Source organism: Gymnogyps californianus, chromosome 9 (assembly GCF_018139145.2).
Source record: "Gymnogyps californianus isolate 813 chromosome 9, ASM1813914v2, whole genome shotgun sequence".
In the NCBI taxonomy this organism is placed as follows: Eukaryota; Metazoa; Chordata; class Aves; order Accipitriformes; family Cathartidae; genus Gymnogyps; species Gymnogyps californianus.
Window position 1 is genome coordinate 22,537,682 of NC_059479.1, and position 25,273 is coordinate 22,562,954.

General features: G+C 40.8%; 1 protein-coding gene across 2 annotated transcripts; it reads left to right on the forward strand.

Annotated features, from left to right (window-relative positions):
* Positions 1-3,655: 3,655 nt before the first annotated feature.
* LOC127019591 (ras-like protein family member 11A-like) lies at positions 3,656-14,565 on the forward strand. Of its 2 annotated transcripts, XM_050901717.1 has the most exons (5): positions 3,656-3,910; positions 5,344-5,400; positions 7,805-7,875; positions 10,408-10,444; positions 11,886-14,565. In XM_050901717.1, exons 1-5 carry the CDS (start codon positions 3,766-3,768, stop codon positions 12,323-12,325), a joined length of 750 nt encoding a protein of 249 aa, XP_050757674.1. In that variant the 5' UTR covers positions 3,656-3,765; the 3' UTR covers positions 12,326-14,565. The 2 variants fall into 2 exon arrangements, with proteins under 2 accessions (XP_050757674.1, XP_050757673.1); XM_050901716.1 differs by lacking the exon at positions 10,408-10,444 and having other exon boundaries at positions 7,805-7,887; positions 11,858-14,565.
* Positions 14,566-25,273: the final 10,708 nt, after the last annotated feature.

Genomic DNA, 25,273 nt, shown 5'->3' on the forward strand with positions numbered 1-25,273 from the left:
AAAAAAATTGGTGTGGAAACAACATAATCTCTGTGCAACATGCAAAGGCACATACCTTTGCACAGAGCAACCCAAGGAGCGGTTAGTGAAATCTCCAGAATCATCCAAATGCTTTCAAAGTTGCTCTGAGTTTTGCAAACATTCTCCCTCTAATTTAAGCTATTGTTTTTCCAAGAGAATTTGAATTTAAAACATGGTTTTCTTAGCTAAATATAAGTCCATTGTGCACAAACAATGAAAATCTCTTTTAAAAACAATTCTTATTCTACATGCCAAGGGTTATACAATCTCAAATAATGTGAATCCTTCTGCATGGTTTCACTCAGTGAAAAGACTATTCTGACAATCTAGAAAATCAGATAAGGATCAGATTTGAAAACCTCTGGCTTTGACTCCATATCTTACTTGAATTCTTTCAGAATTAGAGCCTAAAAGTTATTATTTGGGGGGGGGGGGAGCTTGAGAATAGATTTAAAACTTTTGGAGAATATGCTGCTTTTTTATTATTACTAAAAACCATTATCTCTGGACAGAGAGTTCTGCACACAGTGGAAACAAGCTTTGGTTAGAAGTACAAGAAGCCTGGGCTAGTGCATAAGAAATTTAGATTGAACCATATTAGCAAAGGAACTAGAAATCGATTGGTCTGCTTCCAAGATGCAGTCTAAAACTGCTTTCACATTTGTTTTAAGCGACCAGAAGCCATCACAGCTGCCAAAAGAAGCAGTTCAACATTTCCTCCACCACTGGTCTTTCATTCCTGCCCCCACGCATCTCCTCTCTTGTGTCAGCACCAGCATCCGGACAAGCACATGGTAAACAGCTTTTCCAGTCTCTCCCCGTACAGCAGCTGCTCCGTGCCCATGGTCATTTTCGGTGCCCTGCTCTGTGCCTTCGCAGCCCCCACTATGTTTTTGAGATGCAGAGACCTGCATGCCGTACTGGCGATGGGGATGCTCCGAGGGTTTACGTAAGCAGCAAAATGCCACCCTATGTCTCCTTCTCCGTTCCCCTCCCGAGGACACCCGACATTTCGTTGGCTTTTTTTGCTGCTGTTGCACACTGAGCTGATGAATGTGAACTGCCAGTGATGACTCTAAGGTCTCTTTCCTAATTTATGAGTGCCACGTCCAAGTTCAGCATCATTTAAGCATAGTTTATATTCTTTTTCTCTAGATGCATTACCTTACATTTATCTAGACTAAAGCTCACCCGCCGACTTTATGTGCACTCACTCGCTTTTGTGAGATCCTTCTGGAGTTCCTCAGCACTGGCACAACATTTGGTTACCCAAAAGGATTTTAACTTTTGTTTCTGTTCATTGTGTTGCTTCTCTTTTGGAGCAAGCCAGCAGATCTGTATTCTTCTAGGAATGTCTTTGCTCATATAGAATATTCTCCATGATCTTGCTTAACTTATCTGGCTTTTTTTCCTGGGCTGAAACTCTTCTGGCCACCTAGAAGCTGATAGATATATTACTGTTTGTTTTTATAGGAGGACTATTGTGATGAATACTTTTATATTACTCACTAACATATGCTTTTAATAGCAAATGGTAACAAAGGTTCCAACATCCTACACTTAGAGAGGCAGACAGTTACATACTGCTGCTAGCTAATCCCCAAATTTATAATGTGTCCAGCTCAATAACACATTTCAAAGTGCCCCGTTAATTGACCACAAGATTTTGAGGATTTTCCTACTCCTCCTCTCATTTTGCCTGTTCTTACAAAATTTGTGTGAGATTAAAGCACCCTGGTAATGAAATTTCCTGGAAAAGATTTTTCAGTGTTTGGGTGTTTGCAAAAATCTGGAAGCAAATTTACACTGGAAGATTTGAAAACCATTCACATAGGAGCCATGTCCCAAAAGACACATGATCTGGCGGCTCCCTCGCAGTACCATGAGCTGGGTAGCCCTCCAGACGTTTTGTTCCACCTCTTCATCAGCTGACTGTCATGATGGTCAAAGTAATAACACTTGGTGCTTACACAGCAACTCTGCACAAATACTGCTTCAGAAATAGTTTTTAGAGGGGAAACAGAGCCTTAGAAAAGTGACACATCCATAAATCTTCTGAATCTCGTGCTTATTTCACTGGGCTGCTGTGCACCAAAGCTGGATTTTTCTAAAGCCAGTTCACACTCAGCACATCCTCTGTGATGCTGGCGTGGAAATTGAGATCATTTGACAACCTGGCCCCCAGTGCTTTGGAAAGGGGTAGTAATCTAGAGACTTGACCTGATTTCCCATCCTCTTGTGCTAGCTCGCAACCGTACCCCTGGCCTGTAAAACCTGCTGGGAAGAACTCATGTGTATGCTGTGATGGAAAGCAGTGGCGTGAAAGCAGCTGGGCAGAAAAAGTCTTTTTGGTGGCTGCAGCCCCTACATACTGAGCCATGCCTACCTTCTGCCTGCTAGGAGCGTACAGAAGACAGAAAAAATCTGCATCCTCAGGTCTCCATGATCTGTGGGTGGATTAGCTTGCGGTGCTGCTTTCTGTTAATATCCACGTCTCCCACAGAGCACACGTCTCAGAAGTATGCTGCCTGCACCAGGCTCGCCTCTTGCCACTGCTGCCTAAAGCTGCTTCTGCCCCTTGCAGACCTCTTTCGAGAAGTATTTCAAAGATGAATGCTCTAACTATATTTTCTGTAGTTTAATTTACATCTGGTTTATATTATTTGCAGTTTTGCTTTATCTGGGTCATTCCCTCCCCACTGTTCTTCCCTTTTTCTTCCCTCCCCATTATCCTTGATAACTGAGAGTTGATTGCAGCTAGTGTACGGTTACATGCTGTCATCCCAACAGACCTTGCAGCCGCCAGCTGTCTTAAAACTACACTGAGGTTTCCTATAGAAGTCATTCTTTCTTCATTCCCTCTGTCTGGCTCGCCCCACTGAAGGATACCGAGTCCTTCTTCAGCCTTCCCAAGTCTGTCGCCTGCCCTAAATTCACTTTTCCATGTTTGGAGAAACTGCAGTGTCCCAACCCAATGCTAACCCACATTCCAGCGGGCCATTAAGACTAACAACAAGTATAAACCAGCAGATCAAATGTATCCTGGAGGATACATATGTGAGCTAGTATTTCGGAATAACCCACAGCTGCCTGAAAACTGTGGGGGGGGAAAAAATGCGTTTGTTTTCTTGAAGAGGAGTGTCCCATCAGCTTCGGCACTCTCAGGGGGCCCAACTGCAGGACACAATAGGACAGGGAGAACAACAGAGCATGGCCTTGGAGCCAATTGAAAATGCAAAGAAACTAGACAGGCAGAACGGGATTATTCAAAGTGGAATTAGAGCAGAGCATGGGGGTGACTGTATCTCGCTGAAAACGCTACCGTGATGACTGTAAAACAGAAGAATCTCGTTTTAGCAAAGAGCCAAGGGATAGCACATAAAACAGGCAGTGGGGAGAGATAAAGCGGTGAGCGAGCGAGGGAGGGAGCATGGTTGATGGAGGCACAGCTCGGTGCCCGGCTGGAGGAATGTCATGGTTTCACTTGTGATTGGCTGGGGAATGGAGGAGTCAGTTTTCACGGGGGCTGATCAAAAAGTTCCTTTTTGCTTTCCAAAGTTGCTGTCTGAGCCGAGGCATCGGGAAGAGGAGGCCAGTCGCTCTAACATTCTCAGGAAAGCTACTTAAATGAAATGAGAAGGCTTCTCGATCCAAGGATATACAGCCAAGAACAGACGCCGAGAAGCTGTTTTCCTTCTTTTCTCCCCCAACTCCTACTGGAGTTGAACAGCTCTCATTTCTGGCATGCGTCTCATCTCTCAGGATACTATGTCACAGTATTCTACTAACTTTCTCTTGCTCCCCATACCAGAGTATCCTGTACTAGACTGCGTGCCCAACAAAATCATCAAGCTCGTGGTACTGGGTGGCAGTAGCGTTGGCAAGACAGGTAAGTCCACAGCTGTAGTTCCGTGCTTTTTCTTGCTGCTGTACTCATGAGCTCATTTTCAGCTCAGATAGACCCCAGGCTGTGAAAACTCTTAACTGTTGCAGCTTGAACATTTTAAGTTACTTTTTTTTTTTTTTTGAAAATGCAGTGAATAATTTGTGAGGCAGATTTGCTGTAGGTCTGTGTGAGCCGCCAACGTGAGGTGGCAGTTAAGAGGAGAGGGCACTGTGTTGGGAGCTCCGTACTCACAAATGATTCTACCTGGTCTTCTGCAAATTATTTAACCGTGTCTAAATTTCCACGCCCCAAAAATGGGACTAGTGGGTTTTATTCTCCTGTTGTAAATGTTTTATGCTCTGCAGACAAATAACAGCGTACAAGATGTGTCTTCCTGTATTATTCTCCAAAGGAGAGAAGAAAAGAGGGTAAAGCGAGCATTATTGCTTTTGAATATATGGTTCATAATTTCAGAAATTATTAAGGCCAGATCTGTTTTACTACATCTGAGGTTCCACAGGACTCAGTAAAATGTTTGATTGTTTTGGATTTGAAGCAGCCACATTTTCATATTATTTTTAAGTAGTTTGTCGAAGATAGCTGCGCAGACAATTTCATTTAAGGGTACTAAAGTGGTGACCCAGTATCCACTGTGAGAAAAATTATTGTTTTAAATGAAATCTATGATAGAGTTGTTTGCAGAATAAACCCTTTTATTTAGCTGTTAACTAAGTGGTTTTGCAAATGATTAGGAATCTGCTGAGATGAAAGCACTACAGGAATATAAGTTACTGTTGCCATGATGGGATTTTAAGTGTTTGAAAGTGATCAAGAAAAAGGAAAATGTTCTAACCCAACAGCGTAAGAAAGCACTGCAGGTTAAGGTGAATAAGGCAGCCCGGGGCGCTGCAGCATGACCCATGTGTGTGCAGAGCACATGCAGTTTGTTTGCTGGATGTGATTAGATATCACTAATGGGTTTAATGAGGAGGACTGAGGATTTTTGAGGCTGGGAAGAAGCGTTACATCCATCAGCCTCACTTCTTATATGACACAGAGGTCTTAAATGTGGTATTGGGATTAGTTTCAGTTTACTGGCTTGTTACTCTTTTTCTGAATTATTTCAAACCAAAGGTCAGATTGTTATACCTGCAATCACAACAAACCAACCTCCATATCCTACACTGAGTAGCCACACTGAATCTAAGGAGTAATTTCCAATACAAGTTGCGAAAAACTCTGCATTAGGTATCACAGCCTGGCCCCAGATCTTTTTCTGTGAGTGTTGAGAGAAGCATTTGCAGAATAATATGTAAGCAATTCAACGATTAACTTGGTTTCATGTTATACTAACTCTTCGAGTAAGATATTATATGTTTTCTGCAAAGATCGATTTTGGTTCACATTAAAGACTTATATTTTTTTCATTGTTTAAGCCCTGGTTGTGCGCTTTCTCACGAAGAGATTTATTGGAGACTATGAAGCCAATACTGGTGAGTCTGCTTTCTATTGCAGTACTGCAGATAGCTTGAAAAGAAATCTACTCTATTTTGTGACTGGTGCATATTACAGGAAAGCCAAGCAGTGTTAGATGTCCATAAGGTGCATATTTTCAGTTAATAGCCTCAAGCTATGAAAGCAATAAATCAAAGACTCGTTATTTATGATCCTTTTAGCTATTTTTCTTCCAACTTGATGGAAAAGGATCAGAGTAAAAGGTTTGCTTGGGGACATACCTATACTAAAATGCAGACTCAGGGAACAACTTGCATATCGACTAAACCGCAGAAACCCAATGCTGCTCTTTCTGCAACCCCAGAGAAGCCAGAGGAATTCCAAAGTGCGTAAAAGGCAGTTCAGAACTTTTTCTGTGTACTCCCTTTTTTCAGTGGCTTTTATGACAAGGGAGACTTCCAAATTTAAGTCTTCTTTCCATAAGATAAGCAAAGTGACCATGCAAACTGCTTCTGCTGCATTTCTTGTTTAATCCTGACACCTCAGAGGATGTGTTCATGTGAACTGTTTAATTCACAGCCTCTGTTCCAAGAAAGTGCCAACTGTATTGGCCAGTGTTGTAGAAAGGATCTACGTACACTGTGCTCATACCTGCTACGTAGGCCACACGTAGGCCATCTCACAGTTTTTGGGTGCAGGAGGACAGGATTCAAAGCAGTGATTGCTTCACTTTGGAGATGCATGCTGAATTTAGAATGATGAGTTAGGAAAGGAGATGGCAGTACAAGACACCTTTGATCTCTGCCTGTCTGATGAAATACAATCTGAAAGCTCCTCCTTACAGCTCCCTCTCACTGACCCTAAGTAACCTTGATGGTTGGCTGCACTATTTCTCTTTCTTTTCCTTCATCTCTTCTTTGGGAGACTGTGCATCAAGTTAGACTTCCGAGTTTTGCAATGGATTGCTGCCAGAGACATTGCTGAGAACCACATGCTTTTCTCATTAAGCTACCAGCCCAACAGCCATGCTGTAGAAGAAATAAATATGCCAGAAATAAGAAACAGGTGGCAGTGTATTTGTGATCATTCAACCATGCTTCTCCTTCAGTTGGGTATAAGGCAGAGCACAGTCAGTGTCTGGAAGTACCTGCTCTTTTTCCTGCAATGCATTACAGAGTAGGAATAATATGGTTTCTGGTCTTGGTTCAGGGCTGCAGTATCTTCCCATAAAACAGTACTATCTTTTCAGCTTAAAATCTGATCCGTTTAAAAAAAAAAAAAATCCCAGAAGGGCTAGATCACCTCACAGAGTCAGTATTAAAACATAATATGATAATGTTGGATTCAGATGCAGCAAACTTTGCCATACTAAATTTCCTTATATTATAAATGTTTCTATGAGCTCAGACTCTTTTCCTCTGGAATAAAACCACCTGTTTCCTTGAACCAAAGATGATTTTCAGAAGTGATGGCATTATTGTCACTAACTGACCTCCCTGTTAATCTGAATTCCTTACTCTCCAATAGATGGGATCTCTCTACGTTTGAGATGAAGTACATTGTTTTAGATGCAGCAGTGACAATTGTACTTGGACAAGACTGAAAGGCTGCACACAACAGCTGTGGATATAGCATTTCTTCGTATATCCATGTGACTTGTATTTAGTTCTAAAGAAAAATGATGATGGCATCAGTCTCTGAAGCTGTCCTTATCACAACCACGGATAGTTCGTAAGATCAAAACTTAAGTTTTTGTTGTCACTTAACCCGCACTCCAGTAACGAAATAAAGTTCAAGCCCAGAATAGTGATGGTTTTATTAGAGCCGGATCAGTCCCAGATGGTTTGAACTAGCACTTGGCCCTGAATATGTGTCATTCAGATTAACCAGATGTCAGATTCAGTTTCCAGTCTTTGGGGATTTCAACCAAACTCTGACTGCTAAGGTCATGCAAATCCCAAAGAGCATTTGGGTGATTTGTATACAGTCACTTACTCTGTGTCCAAAACTAGAATACTTTCCTTTTTAAAAAACTTTCAGAAAAATGCAATAGGAAACAGCTTGCTCCTTTTACAGACAACACCTGGATATCTTGGTTTGAGATTAAAAATATATGCAGTCCACATTTTAAAAAGTTAACAATATGGATTGAAAACCTGAATGGGATTTATGTGCCCACTGACTATTTGGTTCAATACAAAGTGCCACCTTTCCCAGATACCATCCTAGGTATACATTCAAAACATCCGACCACATAGCAAATACAAAACCACTTTACTTAAGTAAACAGCCACACGATGACTCTGGTGCCATTCACTTTTCTATAAGCAGCTACGTATCATAAGCCTCAAAGATCTGGATTTCAACAGTTCCATTTTGCGTTTATGTACTCTTTCTTCTTTGTTACAGTCACTGACTCCAATGATCTTACTTTTCTACCAGGTGCTTTGTATTCAAGAAAGTTCACCATAGATGGGGAACAGATCTCTCTACAGGTGCAGGATACTCCCTTTGTTTCATTGGAGGTAAAATATCTGCTCAGTGCATTGGTACTTTACAACACAGTTATTGTCTCGTGTTTGTTGCCAGCACTTCCATCTGTAAGTAACTCCACGTATCAGCAGAAAAATACCTGGGCTCAAACCCAAATGAAGACTAATGGGGGTACCTTAAGCCCCACCAAAATGAGCCCTTGAAGAGGTTAAATCAGGCTCCTTTAAGAGTAAGTCAAAATTAAAACAAATCTATTTCAAACACATTACTGCATCCCAAGCCTAAATAGCAGTAAAATCATAATCTGGCTCGCTCCTGCCAACCCCTTGATTGTTTTATTTCCTGTAAAGTGGTTTCTGTCCCTGCATGGCGGAAAACTCACCTGCCTAGAGGCCCAGCTGGCTCAGCTTAGACCTTTCTAGACACCCAGAATCTCTCTTCTCTGGAAAGGTGTTTCTTTCCAAGGGGAGAGGCCTCACAGCAGTTCTCATTTCCAACTAGGGTGCTTTTCAGTGGTTTCCTTACTTTTTTAAAATTTATTGTATTCATTCCTTATTTTTAAGGTGTTAGCATTTATCTACACCTCTCTTTCTCTCAGTGGTTTAGATATTCTAGATTAATATTTGACCTGGAACCTGTTTCTAGAAATATTTTTCCAAGCAGGGTTTAAGATTAAGATGTCTTTTTTGAAGATCTGCTTCACATGCAGAACAAGAGGATGAAAATAGTGTCAAAGCAGCAGGAAATGTAATGAAATTTGTTTTTATCTGAATGGTGGAAATCTCATGAGAGTAATAATTCCTATAGAATAGCTGAGATTTCATGATAAAATTAGGTATCCTCTTGTCACCATCAAACCTAAACTTCTAGGTTTGGCCTTATCCTCAGTCTAAGCTCAGACTTGGCCAAATATATGTCTGGATGGGAACACCACCTTCTCTCACCCTCTTTCAGGCTAGCCCTGGACAGCTTTATATAACTTGTTTTGTCTGCACGGACCCATGTGTGCATGGGTTCATTTCTGTGCTGTAGAACTGTTCCATCCTGAGTTTACAGAACAGGATAAGCAAAGCTCCCACAGCCTCAGCTTCCATTTCCATTTTCTCTGATGACTGGGAGTAGATTGAAGCGGAAAGCTTTGACAAAGTTCCACACTCTCTGCTGCTGCTGGGGGTGCGCAGAGCAGAGGAGAGGACCCCTCATTTACTCTGGACACTAAAAAGCAGACAAAAGCTGCTATGGAAGTCCTCCAAATATTCAAGTGGGACTTAATAGTACAAAGGCCTTCTGCCAGCTTGCTTAGAGAGGACCTGCAAAGAGAAGCTGTGGGTGGTGATTAGGCACAATTGGGACTGCCTGATAAACACTTAACAAAGGGAATCCCCTCTCTGTTCTATCCCATGGAGAAAGGAGGGAGTGAAAGAATTTAATTCCCTCTCTCACACCAGATATATGTTTATTTTCTGGTTTCCTTGTTTTAATTAAGACTGTGCCCTATAGTTCTGTGACTGTAGCCAGAGCTCCACAAAATTTAGTAATGCCAACAGCTGAGGTTTCTTAGTCAGAAATGATTTCAATTTAGCTAGGAAGGAGTTTCATTTTCTTTGACCCAGTCAAAGGTCTGCACTGTTTCAACAGTTCCCACAGACAAACTTATTTTAGCCTTTATCTCTGTTTGCATCCAATGATGTATCTGACATAATTTGAAGGGACTATTCCTGAACAGGACTTGTTAAGACTGAGAATAGGTTGGATTTTCTGTTAAAATCCTTAAGGAAGAGACTTTCTTGCACTCTGCAGGCTGAGTACAGTGTTTTGGGAGGAAGTCATGTGGAATCACTCAGGATTCTAGCCGCACCGGAAATGTTAATGTTTAAGAGAGAAACAGAAGCAAACAGATAACTGGTTTTGTTAGGTGATTCATTGCTGCTTGGTCTATACATGGCAAATGACTGTGTGTTTCAAAATTCATTCTGGAGCAGAGATTTCCATTTAAAAAGTAGCCCATTAGCCTTTGATTTTCCTGAATAAAGCATTCCATTGGGGATTATCCATCCATCTCACTACTGGGTGGGCCTAGCTGGAGTAACTGAGAATTTCTGCTCATTAGGGCTCTCTGAATGTACATCTTCTCCAAAAACATTTTCAAACGCTTGCCAGAGCAATTAGTTCTTTTTCCCCATGAAAGGAGTTTGCTGGTGAAAAGAGGCTAGCAGGACATGAAGGGTGGCTAATTATCTACAGACTGGCTACAACCCAGACACCAACAGTGCAAATTGCCCTTCTTCCCACAGTCTGCCCTGTCCTGGCTTGAGTTCACACTCATTAACCTTTTAAACAAGGCTGCTAGTGAGGATCCCTCTTCCTTCCATGTGCAGCTCTGTTGGGTTTTTGGGTTTGAGGATTTTGGGGAGAGAGAGGCATGATAAGAGCATCTGTTAAACAATTTCATTGCTAACAGGATTTAGCATTACTGTGAGCTGGCAAGGGCAAAGAACTACTAGGTATGATGAACCAGTGTCTCTATTGGCAATACTGAAATATTTACAAAGGGCAGTTCGTTAACGGAACTCCTGTTGAAAGTTGTAAGCCTAATTTATACTTTGAGCCTTCAGAAATTCTGCTTCCTTCTTCTCACAGAAGAGCCTTGTCGGTAGTCCTTTTTCTACTGTCTGATCTACCATAAAAGAACCGATCAGTTTTACTCATTCTTTTCTACTTGTGCTTCCTGAAGTTAGGCTTTATAATTCATATTTAAGTGTCTAAATAAAGATAATCTGTTTTGGGAGATTGCTGAGCACACGCAAATTCTGTTAAAATTAATGTGAATGGCAGATATATATTCTATAGGTAAATAGATAACAGAACATATGTTCTAATAGTCTTACTGAAGTTGATGAAGATTTCTTGAATAGAATTTAGCAATAATAATAAAAGTTTGGGGTCTGTATTCATGATGTTGAACTCCCCCTAAAATACACAAAAGCCTCTAATTCCTACCAACTTCATCAAGAGCGGAATACTGAATATGCTTAGTGCCTTGTTGGATATGAAAGAAACAACAAAGTTCCAGAAAGCCTGTAATATTGACAGGAATGTCAGTTCTTACAAACCAAGCATACTGGCAATAACTGCAGCAGTGATCTCCCTATCTGGTTGGGTTACACACCAGCACGGATAACAGGGTAGAGGATTAGCTGAAAATAGCTTCATCTTGAAAAGTGAGCTGATCTCTTTTCAAGCCCCACAGTGTTGTATTGTTTTATATTCCCAATGCTGGTGATTGTTATGGCTGTCTGAGTAGGAGTGGTGATGGACTGAACAAACGTGTGACCAGCAAAACTGTAATATAAACCCATTGCTGCTCTACAAATGAGCAATGAGATTTCACCTCATTTTCAGTTCCAGTAATTGGTTACTTGTAACAAATTGCTTTTTCGAAGTAACTTTGCCTTTGACTATCTGGAGACCTACATGGCAGAAAAACCTGTCAGGCTTCACCAAACAGAGTTAGTGAGAACCCCCATCCAGGGAGACATTGAATACAGAATTGGAAAAAGCCTTAAAAAAACACGTTGGGGGACAACCACTCACTTGCAGTAGTGTGACTAGCCTGCTGAATTTTATAATGCTCTTACCGTGCCCATCACAATTTTATCCACAATAAAAGCGCGGGTTTCTGTCACACTGGTTTAGTACAATAGAATACAGAACAAACTTTTCAAAATCAGTATTTTGGCTGTTCTCTTATTTTCAACCAATTTGCTCTGACCCGTCTCCACTCCACATTACTGCTTACCTGTAATATGTTACTGACACAGCGGATATTTCTCCTGTCCCTGGTACATTGCCCGGCAGTCAGAGAGGTTTCTGCCTATACATTGAGAAACAGCCACACATTAAAACAAAGCTCCGAGTAGCTAACAGTGCTGTATGACTGTTTGCTCTGTCTGCTCCCTATTCTCATTTTTCTAATCTCACACCTCTTGGTTTTGACGGCAGGATGACACTGACAGCATATGCTGCCAAGAGCAGATAAACCGTTCAATCTACTGGGCAGATGGCTTCGTTTTTGTTTACTCCATCACAGACTATGAGAGCTACCGAGTCATCCGTCCCCTGCACCAGCACATCCGTAAGATTCACCCGAATGCTAACATTCCCCTGCTTCTGATGGCGAACAAAGGAGACCTCCTGCGAGCCAGGCAGGTGTCCTCCAAAGAAGGACTCCAGCTGGCCAGTGAACTGGGAGGTACTTACTATGAAGTCTCAGCCCGGGAGAACTGTGAGGGAGTGCATGAAGCCTTCCAGCAGCTTTGCCAGGAGGTCAGCAGGATGATTGGGAGCTGCAACGGAGAGAAACGAAGAGGCCTCCACCTCGTCCGACCCAAGTCTCCAAATATGCAGGACTTAAAGAGACGCTTGAAACAGGCTCTGACTTCCAAAGGGAAATCTGCCACTACACTTTGATGTAGCTGACAGAAATTTTTTTCCACGGCCCTGAAAAAAAGGCAAGAAAATAAGCTGGTAATAAGGGGCATCGCTGAAATTCAGCAATCAGGTTGTGTGAGAGGCTCTTTCATTTTGTCTTTACATCTTCCTTAAAAATCCCATGCTCATTCAGCAACGGAACTTACAGAATTTGCTCTTTGGGGCAAGAATTTAGAAACTGTGATTTAAAAAATAGATTTTCCCAAATTATTTCCTTTTTGAAAGGGACACAGTCAAATAGTTTAGGCTTAAAATGTGTATTTTATTAATAAAAATAATTAAATCATACTTTTAAGAGAAGTGACTTCTCTTGGGAATGATTGTATTCCCAAACATAGGCAATAAGCTACAGCAAGACACGAGGAGAGTGATGTGAGCTATACTGAGCAAGCAAAATTTACCAGATTTGCTTAGTCACAAGACTGGAAAATAAAGGCAAAAAGTAAATGAAGAGCATAAATAGTGAAAAGTAGTAACTGAAAGCTTTTAAATTGCAGTTTAGAAAGTGTTCCTAGCAACTTGGGGAGAGATTTGTTCATATGCAAGCTTTAGCCTTACAGTGTCTTTTTAAAGGGAGATTTTTAAAAAATCACTATTTTTTCAGATTATTTTTCTTTAAACGCATATTGACTGTTTCTGAAAGTGATTATATGGGCAAAATACATACTTGTAGCAGCATTTTGTAGTCAGTTTCTCAATGGCATACTTCTCATTTTTCTGCAGGTTTCCTACATGGCAATGAGAGAGGGACAAATAGAGCAGTGTGGTTTAAAACTTGCAAAAAAATGGACTGTTTTAATCAAGAGCAAGGAGGTGACCTAAAACTATTTAACTTTTTTTTTCCCAAACTATTTAGATTTCAAGTTCAAGATGCTGTTTTAAAGAAACAAGGCCTTCACATTAAGTATATTTAATTCATTAGATCTTTTTTTTAAAGAAGAAAAGGTTTTATGATGCCTGAAATTTCTGGCTTTGGGAATTCATCATTCTGTTATTTGCCTTAAGACCAGACTTTACTCAATACCTCACAATGCATCCAAATCACCAGTCTATCAATACATATTTCACTGGCAGCATCTCACTGCATTGTGTCTCAGCATGTACAAAGGGATTTGAAGCTGTATCCTGTGAGCTGGCCTGTTTTATGGTAGCGTTAACAACAACATGAAGCATCCATCATTCTGTTCTCAACGAGAGTGGAAAGAAACTGGGTTGGACCATGTAAAAGTCATGATGCAACAATCTTTTCTTTAAACAAACCACATGAGCAATTCACAGGACCATGAAATGAAGTAAAGCTCAATGATTTACACTCAGGAACACAGAAGGGAAAACCCTAGTTTGATGGATATAGAAAAATACTCCCAGCTGCAGTTTCAGCTGGCAATACTGAGCTAAATCAACCTTTTACTCATTATGAGCAGCAAAAATGTAAATTGAGGCTGATGAGTATTTATATAGCTCAGGGCTTGAAAATGCATTTTATACTTTTCTTGTCCCTGTATTAGACAACTCTAGTCATGATTTTCCTTATCACCTGGATTTGCTCTACCTACAGCTCACTTTCTGCTTTATTTATTGTTTTCCACAGCTGGTCATATGAGAATGTCTTGTGTTCTGATTAATTTAAAATTCTTTTATTCACACAAAAGAACTGCACCTTTTTTTAAAACTAGTTTCAAGTGATAGTAGGAGGGGAAAAGGAAAGTTAGATCATCCAAACAGGGACTCAAACAACATCAGAGGATTTCTACTTTAGTTTATGGTTAATTAACAATTTGATGTTTGAGCAGTGTCATTATTCATTGCAGGCACTTTGGTATGGCATTTATTAGCACAAAATTTCAATATTTTAAATTACTAATAGCATAGCTCAAATATCGAATCTAAAGATTCAATAATATGAAATAGAGCAACCAGTTTGCGAGACACACAAACTGAAAATTGTTTACATTGGAAAAATGATCACCAATTTGGAATAGCAATTAAATATTTTACCATCCCAGTACTGTATAACAAGGGCTAAATTTGCTGAAGACAATTTGCTGACAACATTTGTTTTCATAAGAGCCTAAAAGAATTAGGTGCTCTAGCTTGTTAAATTTGTTTGTAACTTACTCTTTGAGCTCTAATCCTTTCTTATTTGGGAAGAAAGTTCAACAAATGTCAAATCTGTCAATGTTTTATTTTCAATAGTAATTAATAAAAACATGCAAGGTCTTTCCTGAGTAGCGTATAAAATGGTTCCTTTACGTCTCATGTCTTTAAATGTTCCTTGTTTATACTAGACTCAAAATATTTTTTTTCCCTTCTTATAACCTAATACTTCCTGCTTTGGAAGTATACACAAGTATTCCTACATTTGTACTCCTACATAAGTAAGTATTCCCACATTCCTGCAGCACTGGTGGGGAAAAAAATGTCTACATTTTAGCTAAGGCCAAAAAATATTGAAACATTTAAGTCTTCTCCTAAATACTAACATGTGGCAAACATTTATTCTGCTACAGAAACTTGAGTATAGTATTTCCTTTGTTCATTGACCAGCAATACAAATCCTGTAATAGCTTTGATACTGGTTTTAAGCCAGGACATACCATCTACGGAAGACAATAGAGCTCAGCATTTTTATTAGCAGTGCAGTACTTAAGCACCAGAACACAGCACCGTACCACTGAAGCTAAGCAAGGCTGAGGAAGGAGAATGGTAGCATGAAAAGCAGGGAGAAGAAAACGCTATAGAATTAAGTGCCTAAAAATAACCATGTAAAATATCAAAGATTAGTCATGTAGAACCTGATCCTGAATTAGAATCTTCAGGCTGCCAGGGAAAAACATGTATTCTACTGAAGGTTTAAAATTAAGCCTCTAGACAAAAGGTACTTGACATAAAGTCAAGAGAGGAAAGGAAAAAAAGATTTGAGAGTGGGGTGTTTTTTTGGATATCAAGGCAAATTCTCTTCTCAGTTATATTGGTTAAGTCCAGGTTAACTCCATTGGAAGCAATACCAACAGCTACAAGCTGTAGAATTAACTTTTTTTTTTTTTTTTTTTTCCCCCCATCCCTCTTCATTCTTCTGAGCAGTTTAAATCTTGTGCACCATCTGTTTTTCAAGATGGTTTACAGCTGGGTTTACTTGGGCACAAAGCAGTTGAGTGATTTGCCCCAAGGTTACACAGCTGAGCAAGTACTTGAGAGGAACTCAAAAACTGTATCCTTTGTAATTAATTCCCAAATCTTTACAACAACTACCAGACCATACCACCTCCCTCAAGGTATGCACAAAGCACAGCGAGTTGTATTACACAAGAATGTAATTAAAAGTTGGAAAAAGTTACTTAAATTACAAGCTATGTTAGGAACTGACTGAGCAAAGTATTACTGACATGCTGGCACCGTGCACAATTATAGCAGTACCAAGATTGGCTTATGAGTTATTGAAGATACTTGTAAATGGTTATTTTCTGCAGTATTTCTGTCAGTTGCATTTCTCACACATTTCCAGTGGTTCCCCATGGGAATACAGTGTGACTTGGGAGACGGGAAAATCAGGCTCCATTTTTAACTTTTCCTGTGACTTGATGATCTTGGCCAGATCTCTTAATCAAAGTTACTGTGTCCGTAAGTAAGAGGCACACATATTTGCCATGCACTTTAGCATCCACAGGAGAGAATCACCAACGAGAAATAAAGGAATTGCCCGCATTTGCAGTAGGGATGGCTTAAATCTTAACATCTGAATTCAGATCTTGATTCCAGATTCTTTAAACTCAGGGTTGTTTGGATCCCACATTTACACTTGAAACATAGGAATGAAAGGGAAAATTCAGATCTTGATTTCAAGGAACAGCTCAGACAAATATTTGTATCCAGGGTACCTGGCTACTCACAGGAGTTATGTCAGGTGTACAAATGAAGAGGAAAGAGTAACTTCCTGAGACATCGAAAGAAACTTAGTCTGTACCAGAAAACGGTTGTCTAATTGTTTTACAAGGCAAACTGGAAGGCTGCCAGCTTATTGGTACTGCTGGATTTCTTCTGCCCACTGGCAAGCTAGAAGACTTTGGGTCAAAATCACACTGACTCCGCTAGAGCTGCAGCTATGTTTGCAGAGCCAGCACATGACCCTGAAGCAGCAGAACATAATGACATATTTGCTAGTATTTAGTTGTTCATGTATTTTCAGAGTTCATAAGAGCTGTCCCTGTCTCCTTTGGAGCTAGCACAGGAAAGCCATGCAATTAAAAGTTTAAAAATATCTCCAGTTTCAGTCTAAAAATGTCAAAAGCAGGGACAATGGTGCTAGAAAAGATGATCCAATCTACTACCTCTGGAGACAAAGCAAGACTCTTCCTTCAATAATTTTTCACTGCTGTTCTCACTGGCTCTGCCCTTCCTTGTCCCTCTCCATTCATGCCTTTGTTCTTGTTTAATCTAGCAAGCAAAAAATTCTGCAATTGTTCTTCCTTAGGCTTAGAAATATATTTTTTGCTGTTTAGTTTAAAATTTATTTCCAAATATTTTAACTCCCAACATGGTTTATAGCAAAAGAAGAGGGTCTACTTAGCCTTTTGACCTTATTTACCTAAAGCATTTTAAAGCACATCTAAATGAAGTCAGTACAACTCTGTATTTAGACAAACCTTTGAATTCATGCCATTTCTCCCCAAGTGCTCTCACTGGCTTAGCCCAATATTTCCTTCCCTTATTTTGTGCTTACAGTGTTGAGCTCATTTGTGTTGCATAGTCATTGCTTACTTAAACCTGCTTCGTTCTTGTAAAGTTTTGCTGCTCTTCTCCGAAATCTCTTTGGTTTAATCAAGCAAGTTCTCTTCTCTAAGCAGCTGTGCAAGTGGTAGATGAGCTCAGAACAGCTGGTGATTTTCTGCTCTGTCAGATTTTTGCCCATTATTGAAGATTTTGGAATAAACAGGAGCATGGAGAGCGATGCAGCAAACCCAGTTCTAGTCTCCTTTCGTCTGTCAACCCCCTTTGGTGACAATAATTTTATCCATCACGAAGTGGACAAGTTTATCCTAAATGATAGTGTTTCAGCACGGGTTCCTACAGATGGAAAAAACACCAAATATGAAGCCGAGAGATGAGTTGATAGGCTCTGTAAACCCTAGGATCCAATTCATTCAGGAGCTGTCATACCAATCTTCTTTTCTTTAGAAGATACATTTTTTACATTTTCCTTTTTATCCAAATGGGTTTCAAGACACAGCCTCTGGATCTCGTCACACAGACACTTACTGTCTCCTCTGTGGCAGGTCAAGGGGAAGCTGTACATTTTCTAAATATGATGGGTGAAAGTATGCATGCCTTGTGCTGTTATTATGGATGATTGTGGAGACTGTTCCTAAGGATAATGTTTTTCTTCTTTCTGGGCAATAATGCAGAACACTAGCAATCAGTAACTGGTCATTTTGAAAAGTTATTAATTTTGTTTGCTGAATCTAGAGACACACTGTACCTTCTCTGCTGGTTAGAAAGCTCACCAGATAAGCAGGGGTTGGGCTTTTTCTGATGTAGGCTTTGAACTCTCACAAAGAGAGTTGAATTATGTCACTTTTTGACTGTGATCCAGGTTTCCAGATGCTTGCAGGAGCCACCACTCTTCACAGTGTTCTGCATTCTATTTCACTTCAAAACTCTCAATATTTTCCTGTGCCATGATGAAAAAGCGAAACAACTTTGGAATATCACGCTGAAGTGCAACAGCCTATTCTCTTGCCTCCCTATTTTTGATGAAGAGCATGGGTGTCTGAGCTGGTTTTACATTTGCTGGGGACTAGAACTCATACTCATGCTCTACAAGCAAAGGTGTTTATTATTTCAAATGAACAAGACTCTTCATTATTTAACTAGCAGAACAAGGTATACTGTCATACACCTCAGCAGTTCTGTGACTGTCAGTAAAGAGCAGTGGGATAGGGGAATGAAAGAGAGGCATCAAATCTTTAAATTATGCTCCTGTGTGCATTTGATTTTTGGTAAGAGAGACTGACTCTCCCTCAAGCACTGGGAGAGGTAATAGGCTGGTGGCAGTGCTGAATATAGAGAAAGCGGTGATGGCAATTCTGGCTCAACAGTCTGTGCTCCAATCCCTCCATTTGGCGATGGCGGGGGAGGTCAACATTTGTGAGAAGAACCTCTCAAGTGCACAAAAAGGGGTTACTGGGAAACCACGGGTTCTCTGAGGCAGAACCAAAATGATGTTTCTGTGAACTACACATGTGGAGGTGCTCTGCTGAAATGGAAAACCAGAATCCAGGCCTTGGAGAGCCATTAGCATTTCCCATCTACATCCTTTCAGAGCAGTGGTGAAAACCCCACGTCTTCATCACATTCCAGCCCACGTAGTTACATTACACCTATGTCAAAGTCACTTCTCCTAAAGGACTACAGTAGTATTGCTGGTCTCAGTGTAGATACTGGTACAGCTCCAGCAATGAACGGAGGGTTTGAGTTGCCATTCTTATCCACCCTTTTAACTGCCAAGACCACCTATGAAGTCCAGAGTCCAAGAGCTAGTACCAAATACCAAATATATCTGACTTGTGTTCATCAGTCTGTGCTGAAGAGCAGTAACTGGCTCTCAGGAGAGCCATAATCTGCCAAAAGAGCAGCTTTTAAAACCCAGAACACATATTTGTGTCAGGACTGTGAAATGATACATTTTGTATGTAAGTGCTATTCTGCTAGCATTATTTATTAGGCAGGTTTAAAGAAAGCAAGAAGTCTTGTTTCTAAATCCTGAGTGCTAATCATTGAGATTCCTCATTTTATCTATTTTTGTATTTTTAATTTTAGCCATTTGCACTTATGAACCTCGCACTGGGGAATGAAGCAAAACAAATGGAGCCAAAGGTTCATCTCTTTGTATGTTTGGCAATGCACATTTTCCCCACACTGCAAATATATCTCAACACTAAAAGAACCAAGAATCATGAATAAGGCTGAGAGAATACGTTCTGTTTGCAAAGACCAGACACCCCTCAATCCCTGTGCTGTGGCTACTGGTAAGAGCCACTGGTAAGACACAAATATATATCTAAAAATCATCAGTGCTCACCACCTATTTACACATGGTTTGCAAGGAGCTTTAAAACCAAGGCTTCACAGGATGAGGGGAGAAGGCTGTCAAAGGGTTAAATGTTTCCTGCCTTTAATCTAGAATCACGTAATTTGGAATGAATGTTTCAGCTCAAACTGTTTCCTCACTCTGACAGTTTCATGGTGTGAGGTCAAAGTGTGGGAGAGATGGGGAGAAAAGAGGGGGAGCAGGGAGTGGTGAGCTAGTAAACCCAGAGAACCACGCAGACACCCAGAGAAATAAAAAGGATGCTTTCTCAAGCAGCTTCAGCCCATCTGGAAGGGCTCTGGTGGAGCCATAGGCAAAGTGTGTATGACTTTAAGGACTTCCTGCTCCGGGCTGCCTCTGCTTCTCCCATGTGTGCGTGCTTCTGCTCTGGGCACAGTTCCCACGCTACATTGCAAAATGTGCCTTGAGTTTCTCACAGTATCTCTGCCCAGACACAAACTGCAGCTTCAGTCCTTCCTGCACCCTGCAAATTCAGGAGGTGGGACTCCTTTGGGGGTACTGCTTGCTAGATTTATTTTTCCTGCCTGTGTGGATCTTCTCCTGTGCTACCAGATCTGTTTCGTACACCAAAGGGCTCTACTCAATGTGGCAAACTTCAATTTAAAAACTGATCAGATTTCAAATTAATTTGATTTTTCAGACCAACCTGATCTCAGATCATTTCTTACACAAAGAGAGACTAGCCTGGTTTGATTTCATATGCAGGCCTTCCTACAAGGACAAAGTAATCACTCATTCATGACTATCACAATGTCAAAATATATTTCTGCAGATCAGTGCATCGCATATTTGCCTGTTTCCCTTGTAGTTTTGCCACGGGCAAAAGTTTCCCTGTGGGAATTTTTACTTATTTAATTTCTGGCCAATTAACATAAACTGCTAATCACTGATACTGGGATTGAGAAAAAAAGAAAACATAAACAATTACACAAACACTTAAGTAAACACATTTTGTTACCCCTCCCCCTTAAGCCAAACACAACAGTCTCGACCTCCCTGTTCTCACCCTGCCTTACACTCAGTCCACTCCAATTCCTTGCTTCTCTTTCTTAAACACATCTGAGCAAGGGCACCGCGTGCTCCTTTGACGGGCTGATGTTTTGACATGCAATGGGGTGTTGCGTGGGTGTCAGAGCTGCCCGTGACAGGCACATGGCACTTCATGGTCATCTCCCCCATGGGTCACCTCTGCAGCCCCTGGCGTGCACTAACGGGGTGCTTACACATCAATGCAGTAAACCCTACAATTTATGCCCAATACACTCCTCCCAGGTAGCAAAGATAAGGACACCCCCCTCCCCAAACGATGGCAGTAACACAAAGAGATTTGGTAGATCAGCCTATTGCTGAGAATAGTAAATTCTGCATCTTCCCACCAAATGATAACAAACGTCTGAAGGGAATCAGCTGACAAATCCTCTTGCTCAACAGCACTCGCCCCTAAGCTGCATGAAAAAAACAAACTCCTTTCATGGCAGGAAATCCTCAGGCCAGTTTGTCACCAGGATTCAGAAAGATTTAAATAACAGAGCTGCTAACAGTAGATTTTGACTGGTGAATGATACAGCCAGAAAAGCTGGTCAGCGAGCATTTCTGTGGGCTGACAGGTACAAATCCTATTTCAAGGCTATCAGGCAAACATGGGTTCTAATGCTTTCAGGATAAAGATGCAGGCTCCTCCAAGGAGGAGGACTCTAGAATTCTTTTTAAGAGTTCTACAAGAAAATAATTTCCTATGATTTAGGAAAAGGTCAAACTCCTGCCCACAGCTCCAAACATTTTATTTCTAAAATGGGCCACATGAAAATTCCCTAGGTCAGACCTACCAGTTTTCAGCATGCACTTTCAGCCTTCAAACTGAACTGAAAGATCCTAATTTAAGTTTCTTTTTAAATGCTACTATGTGTATTTTGGAACATCCTTTGTGGGACACTACCAGTTCCTCTGGTCCCATATCTTCACAGTCCCTGTCTCTTGGGCATGTTTTCCTGCTAGTGCAAAACATAATGTAATCTAAGGGACCAAGAACACTGCAGGGTGTTGCTCAGGTTGTCCCACCCCTAGGCTTCAGTTCCAATACAATTAAAATGATACTTCCTTCCTTTGTAAAGTGTTTTGAGATCTATTGATTAAAATTCCTGTGTGTAAACCAGGTGTCATACTGTTTTCAATATTCTATTGCTGCTCCCTTGTGTGGAGAAGAGCTGATGGTTTGCTATTAATAGAGCAGGAAGTGGGGATTAAACTTTGCTCTCTAATTACAAACAAAAGCTACAAGAGCTCTGTAGCTTCTGGGTAAACCTAGGAATGAACAACTGTTTCTTAGGAAAGTGAATCCCAGAAGTAGAAACCCAGATTGATGTCTCACAGGGACCTGAATTAAAACAAGGTCAGGCTTGGCAGCCTGCCTGCTCTTCACCTTGTGAATATTCTCCAAGGGACAGATCTGGAACATAACTGTTTTGACACAGGGTTTCCTGTTGCCAATGCTCTGTGCAGGCTCTACATCAAGCAGCTGGGATTTTTTTTTTGTATGTGCTTAAGCCACATTTTCAAGTGGTGTAAATTGCCATAGCACCATGAGAGTCTTGTGGATCAAAAGAAATCCAGCTGTCAGTTTTTATTAGCTGAGGATTCAACCCAGCCTAAAAATCACCCACAGCAAAAACCATTTCTGAGGCTCTAAGGTTGTTTCACATATGCAGACAAAGCAGGGCAGCCATCTTTTCAAAGCCCAGGTTACCTCTGCAATTGCAGAGAAAGCTTTGCAGAGGTAGCCTTTGTGTCTACTGGTTGTCTCCATTAAGTCACATGGAAAAAGTTTTGAGAGTTGTGTAAACAAAAGCTCTGCATGTTTAGTGGCCCTCTGATTTGCTTTAAAATCCTCAGGCATATTTTGCATTCACTTTCCAGGAATAGCCCAGTGAGAGTCATCCTGGCACAAGAGATCCTAGCGACTAGGATTGATATCTTTAGGATATCAGTTACCCTGTTGTGCAGCATCAGACTACTATGATGCATGTGGGAGTCCTGATCCACCTGTGGGCTACTGGACTATCATAAAACAAATATGATATTACAGCAACAACCAAATAGATTATTTATAGATGCACCAGTACCTTCTAGCACGGTATGGAAGGTCATGAGCTACCACTGGCCATGCCGGCACATCCAGATAGCACAGCAATTGCCTCCGCAGCCATGCCAGACCCCGACCTGAAAGCAGCATAGCTCTGTTAGCACAAAGCTGCATTCTAGCTAATAATCCCTGCTTAACTGCAAAAATGTAGCACTATGCTAACACAGCCCTGCTGCTTCCAGTTTTGGAGCTGGTTTGGTCGGCATTAACTGAGGACTCACTGCCCCACACTCTATTGTGTGATGTGGACATGCCCTTCGAGTTATACAGCTGGGTATTTGTTCTGGAAATGCTCGTACGCTCACCCACTCCGCACAGAAACAATGCAATGTGATTTTTTTCTAAGTGGTCATAATTAACAAAGCACAACGCATATAATCCTACAGCACTGCTCAACATCATTGGAGAAATACACAGAAAAATAATTACCTCCCCACTGCTTTTGAATAGCACAAAAAAGTAAATAATCTTACCACAAGAATTCAGTGAGCAAAACAAAGCCTAAATTCATCAGCAGTATCATCTCCCTGCCTTTAAAGTTCAGGCAATGTCTAATAAATGCTCTATGGTATGAGCAGCCTTTACAATTGCTGCACACTTGCTGTGCTGTGAATTGGAGATGTGACAGACACAGTGTTCTGTAAACATCTAAGCTCACCAAAGCATGTTCATTTATTATAACATCAGCGGTGGCAGTAGCTGTGCCACTGTGATGCATGCCCAGAAATCCAGGTCTAAGGAAGAGCTATCACATAAAAATAAACAGGACTCTCTTGTCCAGTTACTTAGGAGGGCATAAAAGTAATTAAAGAGATACTGAGGAAACCAGTCATGGAAAATTTAGGTCATACTATTTAAATTCAGTTTTATGGTTATGTTCCTTCTTTAGTGTGTTTCCCTCCCTATGCTTTACTGTTGTTTCTAATGATGATGGCAGCTACATAAGCATCAAGATCTTTGAGTGCTCTTCTGACTATCAATGCCCAATTTACCTTTCAATGTTCCAGTAAGTCCAGATGCCCCAATAAAGATATCATCATTACCTGTAAAGTAAGGAGCAGGAAATAAAATGAACTATAAGGAGCCACTCAGCCTAGGTCCATTATGTGAGTTTTATGAAGTCCAAAAATTTTAACAACAAAGCATAAATTTAGTACCAGCATATTTCGAGCAAATATAGAGCAAAAAAAGAGCCTTGCCACTGTAAACCTGTTTTTCTATTACTAGTACTTCTGTATGCATGAAATTTTTCATTTGATTTCAGTGGATCAGCTTGCTGAATAACTTTTTTGCCTTGAAATTCTAGCCTCTTTTAAGGAATATACTTTAACCTCAATTCTAAGAAGCAGGGAAAAGGAGCTTGAACATTGTCTAGCCCTATAGCTGTCGTTCCCAGATCACTGATGGTTTACGAGGCCATGATAAAAGACCTGCAGTTGCCCTGCGGAACCACATTGTCTTTTTCAAATTTTCAACTGAAAATGCCAGGCAGGTGCATGGCAATCTGCAGTCATTTCTTTATGGCTGACAGCGCTCTATAGCCCCACAAGTCTGGGAACTGGTAGTCTGGGCCAGATTAGGTTTTAAAGGAAGGATAACAGCAAGTTATTTTTGCATGCTACTAAGCCAGTTAATACATTATATAATAAATGATTATTCTCAGTTCTTCATTTGTACCTCATTTTTTTAGCATTCTCTCTACATACTCTATGGAGACAGTTATGTGTCATTGAAAATTCAGTTTTATATTGTACCACTTTTGAGTGACAGAAGGGCTGTGTGGAGGGGTATGCTTTATACCAGACTTCAGGGCCAACATTTTCCACTACCGAAGTCCCAAACTATGTGCTTTAGCTGCCCCCACTCAGGCATCTGAATAAGCATCTGGGGATTTAATGAAAGAGGATGGGTGTTCACCAGATGTCCACGGACATATAATTGATCTAGGCTATATGGACATCAGTGTAGAATTTGGCAAAATATCAGCTGGGAAATTAGTAGTTAAACCACAGAAAACAATCCTTGGTATAAGTATTTCGCTGTAGATAGAAAACTATTTAAAAGAGAAATGATAACAGAACGGACCGAAAAGGATTGGACTGGCATGGGCCAAATACAAGAATTTCTGAAGAATCAGACTTGCAACCAATCTTGTTAAATATTTTTATGAATGACCCTGGCACAAACTGTCAGAACATGAGAGTAAAGCTTGCTGATGATGTAACTGGGAGGCACCATCAATATACAGGAGGATCAGAGTGCCCTACAGGAAGAATGGCATTCCTCTTGGGAATTGAATCATAGTAATAGGATGCAAGAGCAAACATCTAGGGACCGAGAACAAGAATTTCTCCTCTAATCAGTCAGAAGAAACACAGGAAGAGAAAGGCTGAACTATGTTACAGTAGCATGTATGGATATCAATGTGTTGCAGCTATGAAACAGGAAATGTGATCTGAGGATGTGTCGGGCAAAATAATTACAGCAAAGGCTGGGCGTATGAGTGGCACTGTACACGGCTGCCTGAGACCTTCCCCTGAGTAGTGCACACAGCCCTGGTCACCCATATTCATTTTAGGACGGGTGCAGGCAGAGGAATTACTGAGGGTAGGAAATTTGTCTTATCAGAGGAGGCTGAAGCTGTGATTATATTTTAATCTCTCTGACCTCCAAAGATCCT

What these genes read in the sequence shown, in the direction of transcription:
- LOC127019591 (XM_050901716.1), top strand. Translation starts at nt 3,766, where the DNA reads ATGCGTCTCATCTCTCAGGATACTATGTCACAGTATTCTACTAACTTT. An exon ending in CAGTAGCGTTGGCAAGACAG is followed by an intron (nt 3,911 to 5,343) that starts GTAAGTCCACAG and finishes TCATTGTTTAAG; the next exon opens with CCCTGGTTGTGCGCTTTCTC. An exon ending in AGACTATGAAGCCAATACTG is followed by an intron (nt 5,401 to 7,804) that starts GTGAGTCTGCTT and finishes CTTTTCTACCAG; the next exon opens with GTGCTTTGTATTCAAGAAAG.